Raw genomic sequence first — 12,847 nt, forward strand, 5'->3', positions numbered from 1 at the left:
TGCTTTTATCCCCCGTGCCTCCATACTTAGAGAAATTGTGTCCTTTCCCACCTCTGACTGCAGAGCCAGTCCCGTCAGAAAGATTTTGTATTATTATAAGTTTTGGTTTGAGAGTGAGTGCCTCAGGAAACACACACCTCCACCTCCCCTTTTACTGGTCTTCTGTTTTCTGTTTCACTTTTCTCTTAGCCTCTGACTGTCTTTTAGACTATGTAACAGGTTACATCACTTTGTTTTTATATTTGCTGAGAAGCTGTTTAAAGAAATGGATTCATGGGACTTCCCTGGTGGTCCAGTGGTAAGGAATCCACCTTACAATGCAGGGGACACAGGTTCGATCCTTGGTTGGGGAACTAAGATCCCACATGCCGCGGGGCAGCTAAGCCCGCGGGCCACAGCTACTGAGCTCGCACGCCTCAACTAGAGCCCGCAGTGCCACAAACTACAGAGGCCATGCGCTCTGGAACCCACGCGCCACAGCTAGAGAGAAGCCCGCGTGCCGCAACAAAAGATCCCACATGCCGCAACGAAGATCCCGCGTGCCGCAGCTAAGATCCGACGCAGCCAAAAATAAATAAAAAATAAATCTATATATAAAAAAAAGAAATGGATTCATAAGATTGGTTGTTTTCTTTTGCTGAAGAAATTACTTCATATGCTTTCTTTAAGATGTTAATGAAACTTGGATTCTGAACTGAGCTCCTAAACATTCCCTCCATTTTAGTTCTTTGGAACATAAATTTAATGTTCACCCCATTCTCAGAATCTTGAATGTAAGGAATTTGATGCTTTATGCATTGGGTTTGAGTTTCAAAAACTCCTCAACAGATTCTGTAGGTGGCAGTTAATTATTTCTCATGTGTTTCATGTAGATTTTACCTGATTCTGTTTGAAACATAGATTTACTTTCCCCCTTTTAAAGTTACTCCCAAATGGCCTCTGTTGCAGTTTATTGCCTTTTCTCCTGAGGGGGCGGGAAAGAGGAAGGTGAAGGGGGTAATGGCTTACTTCCTGGAGTTATAGCCTTTAATCCTGCTTCCCTCCCACAGAGGGCAGAGTGGGCTGTGGAAGTTACTGCAGGGTCTACACGAAAACCTGCCCTTCACAGTACTAATCCATTTTCTGATTTCAGCCGCGGGTTAGTGCATCCAAAACAGTGTGTAGGAAGGCTCTTCTTTAAAGGGAGTTAGATGTGGGTATTTTGATCTCGAAGGAACTTGAAGAGATTTATTTAACCTATTCCTTCTCATTCTACTGAAGAGGGAAGTGTAATGGCTGAGTCTGTAACTTCCAGGTGTTGGGTTCCCAGCTCTGTCTGTCTGGCAGCATGTAGTGTGTTACCTTGTGTCACGTTACATGCTAGAATGAGTTGGAGTTTATGGTAAATTTCCTTTTCTTTCTCTTTTTTCTTTTTCTCTCTTTTTTTTTTTTTTTTACTCAGAACCTCTTTTGAGTGCTGAAATAAGGTTTCTCCTGCTTTTTTCTTAAGTACTTAAAAAGTTTAGAAAGTTAGATTTAGGAAAGGATCTAATGGTATGGGTATATTTGGCTGTGGAGGTACTTAATGTATATCTGTGTGGATGGTAAGTTCCAACTGAAAACTTCTAAGTAGGAAGCTAGTAAGGGTCGTGTCTCCTCTTTTTGTATTCAGTCTTGTACCAATTGTAAAACCACTTAGTACAAGGGTAAATATATTGTTCCAGTGGAAATACGGCCAGATATTTCCTTCTTCTATTTTTTGAAAAACTTCATCTCTAACTTCTATTTGATTAGACGATTTTCCCCCAAAGCCTCTGTCAGACCTTCCTTCTGTTGAGAACCTGCTTCTAATTGGAAGTGATCAAAGGGGAGAAAACAAAGGAAATGGCTTTTGTCAGAGTGTATCCAATTCTGTTATCCACAGAATTTTTGTCACATACATCCCTTTGGAGTTTCATTTCCATTCAGTGGCGTGACCCACATAACTTGTGGGGTTTTGAGTATTGGTAGGTCATTGATGACAACAAGAGGAAGGTACTGTCTTTGCCTTTGTGTTTCTGGGAGCTGGGCGGTTTTGGTTTCCCACTTCAGTGCCGTGATAACCACTCAGTCATGTCCGTCTCCTCGTTAGAACATGCAGCCCCGCAGTTGGACAGGAATGGTTTAAACCATTGTGGTTGAAGTTTGAGATCCCTGTTTGGGAAGGAGAGCAAATTTGGTTACTTGAATCTTGACAGGTGTTCCTGGAGTGTTAGCTCATTCACAGGAAACTGTCAAGAAGAAATGAACTTCACATTTATTAGTTCTTCTGTTACTTGATAGTAGCTCTCCTCAAGATACCTAATGGGGAAGAAGATTGACATGTGGCCAGAAATTAACTCAGGGGCTTAAAAAAATTTGATCAATTAATCAATTAATTTGGGGGGTTTTTAACAGCCTTCGGTCCCAAACAGTATACCAATTAATTGACAGATCTCCTTCTGAAAATTCATGATTTGATGAAGAAGAACTGTATTGTGCTTCTTTGTAATATTGAGCTTATTTTCTGGTTTATTGTTCTGTCTTATGTTCAGAAACTAAAACATTTGGGGATGAGGAGGTTAAGGTGTGAAAGGAGTAAGGGATGTGTGTGAAGAGGGTTTTTTATTTCTTTAAACCAGCCTCTCAGTTAGTGTTATGCAGGAATTTATTTTAATAATTTTACATGCTATTAACCTGATCATCATATCAAAGTAGCTTCCAAATATATTGTGGTTTTTGGGGACCCATCCCTGTCATTCACCCCATATGAATATGAGATAGTTTCCTTCTATAAGGAAATGTCATATTTTGTTTTTACTATTTGCTTCTGTCTGATTGTCTCTTCTTTCATTTTAAATTCGTTAGCTCAAATTCATACTTAAGTCTAGAAAGTTAAAGACATAACCCAGAATAGACTCTTGTCCTTGACACTGTGGGTAGATTTTTTTTTTTAATTTATTAATTTTTCTTGCTCAGTTCAGTCCTTGGTGGTTTTTCCCTTCCCTTCTTAAGAACTATTCAAATGAGATTTTTAAAATTTTCATTTGTTATGTTTGGTGAATGGCATCATCCCCCTACTGGGAGATTTTGCTTGAAATCTGTTAAAAGGACACAGATGGAGTTATATTTCCTGGGGGATGTTTGAAAAATAAATAAAAAATGGCAGTAGAGAGATAAATAGCTTTGTTTTATCTGCTCAGTCATGAGGATTTAAGTTTGTAACTTAACGAATGGCTCCATTTGAAGTGCGCCTCTGGAAGGAGTGAGGATCCAGGCCTGTGTTTATGCACCTTCTTTTAAACCCACTAGGTTCTCCTGCGCTGCCCAACAGCATGGTATATTTCGGAAGCTCTCAGGACGAGGAGGACGTCGAGGAGGAAGATGATGAGACAGAAGACGTCAAAACAGCTACCAACAACACTTCATCTTCATGCCAGTCAACCCCCAGGAAAGGAAAAACCCACAAGCATGTTCACAATGGACATGGTAGGCCCACTGTTGAATTTGGGTTAAAAAAGATAAAATCCAAAGCTTTGGGTGAAAGGTAGAATCGATCATATGTTGAGAAGATGAAGGCTGCAGAGCTGGTTTGTGGCGAAGCTAGTTTTGGATGCTTCTTTAAGTACCAGGCACTTAGCAGACATTGGTGTGACACAGTCCAATCAAGTGTGTTCTAGACAAATACACTGTTAAGATGAGGATACATATTCTTATGTTTGCGGAGATGATGATAAATTCCATAAGAGCGGCAGACGTAGGAATTGGAAGAGGAAGACGTCACATCTAAACAGAGATGGTCAAGATGATTTCGTGAAGACGCTATTGTGATCAACTTACTGTTGTGATTTTAGCAGGCAGAGATAGTGAAGAAAGGAAAGTGTTATCCAGTATGTGAAATCAAGTACATGCATATGTATTGTGAACTAGACTGATTTTTTTCCCCCCCTTGACTGTTAACATTGTGGGGGAGGACATGTAGCCCACAAAACAGGAACAAAAGGTTGAATATGAGAGAGAGAAAAGTATAAATAAGTTGGCTGTGTAAAGTGCTCAGTGGTTTTTCAACAGGGAGGTGACTTAATTGTAGTTACATTCTGAAAAGATTAAGCTGGCCTCAATTAAGAGGAATTCATAAAAGGAAATGATTTAAAGAAGAGGAAACACATTGACAGGCTGTAATTGTAGGCAATTACCTGGCCAAAGGTAACAAGGGACTACAAGGTGGTCATGGCAATGTAAATGGGAGGAGGATGAAGTACAAAAATGTGTAGGTAGATATAGAAATACTGCAGGGAGTAGGCTTGAGAGAACTTGATGACTAATTGGATTAGCGTGGCGTGGGGGGAAAGGAAGTAAGAAAAGAGGAAAGAAAAGGAGAGTGGAGCGAAGAGCATAAGGTTGGGAGAGATGACCGCTGTTTTCTGTGAGTTCCTAACCAGGTTCTTTGCTCAAGATCATACTTCCGTTGGGACTCACAGAGACCCTAGAAGGTAGAGCGTCCCCGTCTACAAGTGGCAGAAAACCAGTTCTGCCAGTAAGTGATTGAGGCAGAGGAAAGCTGCTCATTTTTTTTTTTCCTCCACGGCTGTGCACTGAACTACTCCTCGTCTTTCTGGACCCAATGGGAAGTAGAGGTGCAGGACCAGCATTGCTTAGGTGTGACAGGAATCTGTCTCACCCGCACCATTGTTGGGCATTTTTGCCTTGTCAGTTGAGTGATTATTCAAATGTCCTGCTTCTTGCTTAGGGCTGTGTTTAGGTGGCATAGAGACATGACAAAATGTGACTTAAGGACCTGACAGTTTGTTGGGGAGATGAGGTTAATAATCTCAGTGCATAACTCAGTATTTCTCAGCCTCCGGCTCCTCATCTGTAAGGTAGGGATTAAGTGAAGTGTTTGTGTAGCCTCTGTTAGCTGTGTGTGTAGACATGTTCATAGTTAAGGGGTGGCTTCTCTAATTTCCTTTTAGTGGGTGGTCTTTCAGAAATCCCCTTTGTGAGAGGGTGGATTGAGGGCTGTTTTCCATGAATGACAGTTAAAATATGAGCGTTTTCAGGATGGGTTCATCTACGTTATCTCTTCTGATTCCATCTACTTACTCTACAGCGGAGTCATTGGGAGGTGGTCAGGGCAGGAGGTGTTTCTTGCTTTACAGTTGAAGAAATGGAAGATCTGATGTCTTGCACCCATCACCCGAAGTGGCAGATTGCAGTCAAGATTTTTGAAATGCTCCCCGCGGCAGACACTACTCTATTGTAAGGGTGAGCATGTGAACAGTTGTGCTTTGCGATGGGTCCAGCCTGTGCTGTGATGGTGGAGCTACCACTCTCATCTGGTCGACAGCGGCAAAGAGCCAGTGCCACAGGCCACGGCCTGGGAGACACAGCTCTGCGTGGGTCTCCAGTTGTGCTGTTGCCACATGGCTTTCATGTCTTTGGAGGTTTCATGTCTTTAAAAACCCAAAGGATGGCAGTGCTTGCTTCTCTGCGAGGCCAGTGGAAGAAGTGGGCTGAAGCCAGCTCGGAAATGCACAGGCCATTAGGAAAGCTTCTCCAGTTTCAAGTGACCCAGAGGAAGATGAGAGTTTTTGTTGAAAAAGAGAAGTCAGCTTTGGAGAAGGCCAGTTTCTGCCTCAGATTCGGTATTTCAGAAAAACACTGAGCTCTCAATACCTAGTTAGCCGAGCTTACTTACCTGCCCTGTTCTACATCCTCTGTGACATGAAGAAGGCCGATGACAAGGAAGCAAACTGCCACCAGCAGGTTATTAAAGCAAGACTTAGTGACACTGGGGAGTAGGTCCCCCCGGCAGGAGGGCGTAAGGAGATTCCTGAAGGTACTATCCTCAGCAGCAGAGATTAGAGGGCTATCACCCAAAAGTGGTAAAACGAAAATGTAATAATCTTTGAAAACTGAACATTTAGCTGTGGAATAGTGTTCCTTTCCCAGCCATTTCTAGATAATTGAAATTATACTATAACGCCAAATTGCATAACACACACGTTTGTTCCTTTCTCCCCCCCCCCCGTCCTGTTCCCATACCATAAAGGTCTTTATCAGCATCAACTAGTCATCAGGACCTTCGTTTCCTGCCCCTTTTAAGTCTTAATTAGCTGTGTCTTGCTGGGTAGGCATTTAATTTCTCTGATTCTTAGTTTCTTCTTCTATGAAACAAGCAGGATAGTGTAGATGGGCATTCATTTGTTCCTTCCTTCATTTATATCCCGGAAGAAAGAAATAGTTACTGCGTGTGTCTCGGGTAAAGGAATCGTTACCATTGAGATCTGTTATGGTGGATGGTGGACATTGCTGTGTGTGTGTTAAAGGGAAGTGGCTTTTCCAAGATGACCTGATTAGCTGGGTAAAGATTCCCTAACTAAAATTTTATTCCTGGAATCCATTTTTTTCCTCCCTGAGACATTAGTACCATTTTCAGATTAAAAACATTTATATCCCGCCCTGTTTTCATCTCCTCTCATTCCCATCTACACTGTATCTTCTTGTCCCTATTATGACCCATAGGAAACTTGGTACCCTGTTGTCTCCCACAGAGTATGAGTTGCAGAATGGCAGCAGTGAACCCCAGGACTGTGGTGGTTTTCACAAGAATGCTCCAAGCAGTCAGGCTGGGATCACTGAGGAACTCTGTTTCCATGATTAACAAATACAGATCAAACAGTGGCGGAATTCCCGTGGCAGCTTAAACTTGTCTTTCCTGCTTTGTTTTTACTGAGACCCTTTTCTTTGTAAATATAGAGCAGAATTTCTTGAAATTCCTTGTAATGGGATTTCATCTTGGGTACCTATCAGTTATAAAGGTGGATATTTGTTTAAACGTGACATCTGTCAACAGAATGAAACAGATATTCCTAAAGAGGATTCACTTGTAATAGAAAGTTCTCTGCGGGAGTACAGAAGGTGTTTACCTGGTCTGTTGGCATGGTATTGGGCCATTGGCTTTATCGGTAAAGAAAGAAGATAGATGGTCGGTGATTATGTATATGAGGACACTGCTTGGGCTCACCCAGGACCGGCCCTGACTGACTTTGTTTCTTCTGTCTGGGGTTCAGAGGAGGCCTCCTTCAGGTTCAGAAAGCTGAACTTTTGCAGTTCAGGTTCCGAGAGCGCCTGCAGAGCCCCAAGCTTGATTGGATTGGCAAGGCACCGATGCCCGTCTGCTTCCTGATGAGCAGCAGGCCAGTGTCAGAGGGTTCCTGAGCCACGAGGCCGACCACTTGGGCTTGCCGCTCCCCAGGATGGACGAGGGGACCCTGTGGTGTGACACCTGTGACACGAGGAGGCCAGTGATGCCCTTGTCCTGCTTCATGTGCCCCTCCCACGCCCCAGCCCCCTTCCCTGATTTTAGAGGGCACTTGGTGAATATAAGCTCAGAATCATTCTTGAGAGTAAAGTAAGTTCTCTGACTGCATGGGAAGAAAAGGCGGGGTGCAGTTCGTGAATGAGGTGAGGGTGTTCCTTCTCCCTGCCCTTGCCTTCGTTTTTGATTTGACTGATTGATTGATACTTGCCTCAGTTTTACTCCCTCATTTTCCAAAAAGTAAAATCTACAGACAGATCATCTCCGTTTTCTTCTGATTTTGGGCTCAGGTGAAAAGTGTACAAGTGTTCAAATAGATTTTCTAACAGGGAAAACCTGGATGAGGCCGTAATCACCGTGTGGTCAAACAGGTTCTCCGAATTGCGGACTTTTTCCACATGAGAGAGTGGAAAGCAAGCTTTGTGCTCTTCTCCCTGACACAGGATTCCTCTTGTCCAGCGGTGCTTGCCCCTGCTTCGTATGCTGGAGATGTCGAGGTGTGTCGGGAGATCCAGCAGCATCTGTACCCTCCCCCGGGAGCAGCACCCTCATTGAAATGTGGGGAGATAAATGCACAGAAAACAAAATGGGGAAAACTAACTCTATATTATGGGGGTAGCTTTGGCCCAAAACCCTGATTTGGCGGCAGGTCCAAAAAGCTTTATTTAGGCTGCGTTGGTTTGAAGAAACGAGAACCCAAGCTGCCGATGGTGTCCTGCTTTATCTCGTTTCTCCCGTAAACTTGAACCCCAGTGAAGCAGCAGTTTCCCTACAGAGCAGGAGTGGGACTAGTAGAAGCTGATGCCAGGAGAGAACGCACGCTCCCCCTGCCCTCCCCATAGGTGTCTAATGGGGCCTGGCTGGGGCAGCGCTCAACTTCCCAGGGATAGGAGCCCTGACCCCAGTGGTCCCCTGCCAGAGCCTGGTGTCCCCAGGCACATGTTTAGTTGTGCAGACATTACGGAGGACTCAAATGTTCTCATTTATAACCCACTGCACATCCTAATGGAAATGCATGTGTTTATTTAAATGCATAATCTGAAATGACAAGGGATGGCATCACACATGCCTTTGACCTTGGCTCAACACTTAAGGGTCACAATAACAATGCCTCCAGCAGCTTCTATTTCGATGGCTCTTCAGAGTTTCCAAAATATGCTTCAGTATACAGAACCTCAAATGATCCTAACAGTAGAGCCCTTAGGTAATCTCTGTATTTGGCCATCAAACAACACAATCAAAATGTGGCTCTTGTATTTGTGTTACAAGTTGATATTTGAAGTGGCTCGGTTTTTGAGACGTTCTCGTCATTGGTAATTGTTTTCCAGCAGGATAAGTGAGGTAGGGTAGAGGAATTAATGCTTTTGTCTGGAATGATTCTGGCTTTGGTTTTTCCTCGCTGGTGAGGCGTTCTTACCCTTTGCACAGGAGAACTCATTGAGGGTGGATTGTTCACACCAGCCCCATATTGTACCTTCTCCACATGCTTGTTTTGCACTTAATGAAAAATGGAAGGACTAGCAGAGACCACTGTTTCTTTGTGAGCTCCTCTCTTTCTGAAGAAGGACATTTCTCACAAGTCTTTTATTTATTTTTTTCTTTTTTTCACAAGTCTTTTTTAAACAACATGTCATCGGACTCCCAGCTGGAATAATTTAATTGCTTTTGGATTGACATGGCGGGGAGGGGGAGTTGTTGTGTAAGCGCCAAAAAGCGGTTGCTTGGGTGACTTTACCACATTTCTGCCATGTGATTACCTTTGAGGTGCGTTCAGCAGCCCCTCTGTCCGGGTGGTGGAGGGGTGGGTTGTGTGGGCAGAGCCAGGGTCCCCCCATGTGCCACGGGGAGATGCTCTCCGGCTGAGAAATGCTTTTTTCTTTTACCTTCCACCCCTCTTCCATTTGGGGCCACTTGGCCGAGTGGTTGAGATCAGGACACTGACGCTTGTCTGCCCATATGTGGTTGCAACTTCGGGCAGTTTTAGTTTTCTTATCTTTAAAGAGGTAGTAGGAGTGCTTTTTCATAGGTTTTTATTTTATTTTTAATTAATTAATTAACGGCTGCGTTGGGTCTTCGTTGCTGCACGCGGGCTTTCTCTAGTTGCGGCAAGCGGGGGCTACTCTTCATTGCGGTGCACGGGCTTCTCATTGTGATGGCTTCTCGTTGCGGAGCACGGGCTCTAGGCACGCGGGCTTCAGTTGTTGTGGCACGCGGGCTCTAGATCTCAGGCTCAGTAGTTGTGGCTCGCGGGCTCTAGATCTCAGGCTCAGTAGTTGTGGCTCGCGGGCTCTAGATCTCAGGCTCAGTATTTGTGGCGAACGGGCTTACTTGCTCCGCGGCATGTGGGATCTTCCCGGACCAGGGCTCGAACCCGTGTCCCCTGCATTGGCAGGCAGATTCTTAACCACTGCGCCACCAGGGAAGTCCTTTCATAGGTTTTTGTGACTGGTAAATGAGTCAATATAGGTTTTATTCCTATGTGGTAGAGAATACCGTATTGGCTGTTAACTCCACGTGTGAGTGGAAAGATCAGGAAGTCTAGAACAACCTTGCAGTTGATAAGAGACTCCTGGAAAGTTAGTACGGTTTAAATACCTGGCACGCGGTGAGGGCTGCCCGAGGGGGACCGTTAGCACTGTGACGTCACTGACCGCCTCAGAAGGAGCTGCTCCAAGTGTGGTGGATGGTCGCCGGTGACACCTGTCTGCCAGTACGACCAGCCTTCCCCGTGTCTTTTCATCTTGCTGAAGCGTTTGCTCTCTCGGTCCACGCGGGACCTTGGGGATATACACACACATCTAGGACCGCTCTGGCCCCTGGTAGTTTGGTGTGCGGATGGACACCTGGCTTTTCCATTAGGGTTCAGGAGTGGGTAAGGATGGCGTTTCATTTGGCGGTGATGAAAACATTTTAAACTTGTATTTTTGTGGTGATGGTTGCACAACTCTGTGACTATGCCAGAATCCACTGGGTGGTACACTTTGAATGGGTGGATCACATGCTATGTGAATAATAGCTTACTAAAGAGAAACGAAAGTCTGTTAGTAATGAGTGAGTGACAGATGCACTCAGCACAGCGCCTGGTGCTCGACGAGTTCTCAGAAAGGGGGTGCTGACTGCCGTCCTGTTGCTGGCCTCAGGCCCCACGACTCTTCTGAAGAACTGTAATACTCTGCAGTTCTGCAGAGATTAAGGTAATGTGTTAGATTTTCAGAATCGTTCATCAGTTTTGTTGTCCATACTTGCCTGGGATATGTGTATGTCATACATATTATAAATTGAATCGCTGAGCTGCTCACCCAGCGGCTCAGTATTTAGTATTTCCAGCTAAATTCATCTGGCCTGTCTTAAGGGGACTTTTTAGTCACTTGGGAAGTTGTGCTGTTCCCGGGGACTATACAGTGTGAGTATAGGATTTCCAAAAGTCATTCCTTTCCTGGCTGGAGGGTTGGTGTGGTCCAATAGCAGATCCACAGAATTTATTTGGAGAACCTTGAAAACAATCCTTATTACAATGCAGATATTTCTGTATTTGGTTTTCTGTACTAATATTTTTATTCTGCAAATTACCAATTCTTCTATAACTTGTAGAGTGACTGTGTACATGGAGTGCCTTCCAGTTTAACTCTTGTGCACACTTTCAAGGTGTCTCTCTCCCCCAGTTTGTTGTGAATAGTTAGAGCGTCCTTGTTCAGATCCAAAGGTGGGCTAGAGTCTTGCCATTCACTTCAGAAGCGGTTGGCCTTTTAGAATTCATATCCTTGAATGCAGGGCTTTATGAAACCCTGAGCTACGAAAACAGTTCATTCATTTGCTCTTCCAGAGTTGACACTTGTCCCCCTCTGAGTATAACCCATAGTTCTGTGCTCTGTCTTATTTCTGGAGGGTGAGAAAGTATGAGATTCCTCTTGGACCACTGCCCACCCTCCCAACAGGCCCTCAGCCCGGGCAGTCCTCTGGCCCTGCCATGGCACGTTGGAGAATGCAAGAGCCACGGAGCCACCTGATGCGGGGACAGGCAGGGGGTCAGTCACCATCTGGCCATCCGTCTTGTCCTTTCCTCGGCTCCTTTGGGGGCCAAGGGGGCCAAGAAACCATTTTTCAATGACAGAAGCCATTCATTCGGATTGATGGTCTTTCTGATGCCCTGACCTTTATATTCTCATAAAGGTCATGTGCCATTTTCAAACTTTGGTATCTGCAGTTATTAGGATCCTATGTAAGAAACGTGTTTAATTGGCAAATCTATGTAACTCTGTCAGGTACGTTACATCAGTACCCATAATGTATTCACATTTCTAGATCTTGGAACCCTGGTAATAACCAAGTTTTTGGTTTTTTTTAAAAATTAATTTTGGTTGTTTTTTTTTTTTTTTTTAATTTACTTATGGCTGTGTTGGGTCTTCGTTTCTGTGCGAGGACTTTCTCTAGTTGTGGCAAGCGGGGGCCACTCTTCATCGCGGTGCACGGGCCTCTCATTATCGCGGCCTTTCTTGTGGCGGAGCACAGGCTCCAGACGCGCAGGCTCAGCAATTGTGGCTCACGGGCCCAGTTGCTCCGCGGCATGTGGGATCTTCCCAGACCAGGGCTTGAACCCGTGTCCCCTGCATTGGCAGGCAGATTCTCAACCACTGCGCCACCAGGGAAGCCCAATAACCAAGTTTTGATAGGAAAAACATTCTGTGACTTACAGATTCAGGTTCTTACAAAGAGAAGAAAATCCAATTTGCTTTAAAGATTCTTTTCAAGAGATTTGTTTCCTGTTATGCACGTAACCGAAGTGATAAGATTTCACTGAGTGGCAATTCCAGAGGGCTTTCGCAAATTCCACGTAAACCAGTAGAACTTGCTTGTGATACTGGATGAGGGTGCTTGGAGGCCTCTGTAGGTTCAGCCCTTGCTGTGGGCTCCCAGCGTGAGCGAGATCCTCATGGGGCTTATGCTGACCTACAGGTCCTGGCTTTCTCTACCTTGACACGTGACTGCTGTAGCTAAGTCAGTGGGGCCGTTTTTACCCAGGGCAAACCGGGTTACAGCACTCACACAGGCGGCATTAAAATCCTTTTGAACTGTTGGCACAGGTTGGCAGACACATTCCATTGTTTTCAGACAATAGTGACTCGAAGTTGAACTGGCTCCAGGAAGCAAGTGGGGCTTTTGTACAGTAACAAGGATTCAGTGCCAGCCGATCGATGGTGTCTGTCTTCCCCGAGTCAGGACGCCTTGTAATGACACGAAGCTCACATTTAAATATCTGGCTCCAGATCAGAAACTTGGCGTGCTTCTCTTTTCCTTTCTGTAGCACAGTCTTCTCTGTTTACAGCGATTCTTTTTTTGTCCCTTCGATTTGTTTTGGGGGTGGGACAGGGAGCAGGTCTTATTTTACGTAATTTGGGGGTTAATCCCGTGTTCAGCTTCCTGCTCCTTCTTTCCTCCTGTGCATCGTGTGTCTGCTGGCAGACCTTCCGGCCCAGCTTTCGGTAATGGCTCTTGTATTTCTCCCTCAAGGTGAAGGTTAGATGTGCTGGG

The 12,847-nt window shown here is 44.8% G+C and overlaps 1 protein-coding gene across 5 annotated transcripts in view; it reads left to right on the forward strand.

The window, feature by feature from the left end:
- The window catches only part of JARID2 (jumonji and AT-rich interaction domain containing 2), a 243,689-nt gene that overhangs the window by 191,788 nt on the left and 39,054 nt on the right, over nucleotides 1-12,847 (forward strand). For 4 of the 5 annotated variants that reach the window (XM_059937972.1, XM_059937974.1, XM_059937976.1 and 1 more), the window contains one exon: nucleotides 3,310-3,486. The exons of the other annotated variant lie outside the window; for it this stretch is intronic. In XM_059937972.1, coding sequence (XP_059793955.1) covers nucleotides 3,310-3,486 — 177 coding nt within the window. The remainder of the gene's footprint in view (nucleotides 1-3,309; nucleotides 3,487-12,847) is intronic. 5 annotated transcript variants of the gene reach the window in all.

This window comes from Balaenoptera ricei, chromosome 11 (assembly GCF_028023285.1).
Source record: "Balaenoptera ricei isolate mBalRic1 chromosome 11, mBalRic1.hap2, whole genome shotgun sequence".
NCBI lineage: Eukaryota > Metazoa > Chordata > Mammalia > Artiodactyla > Balaenopteridae > Balaenoptera > Balaenoptera ricei.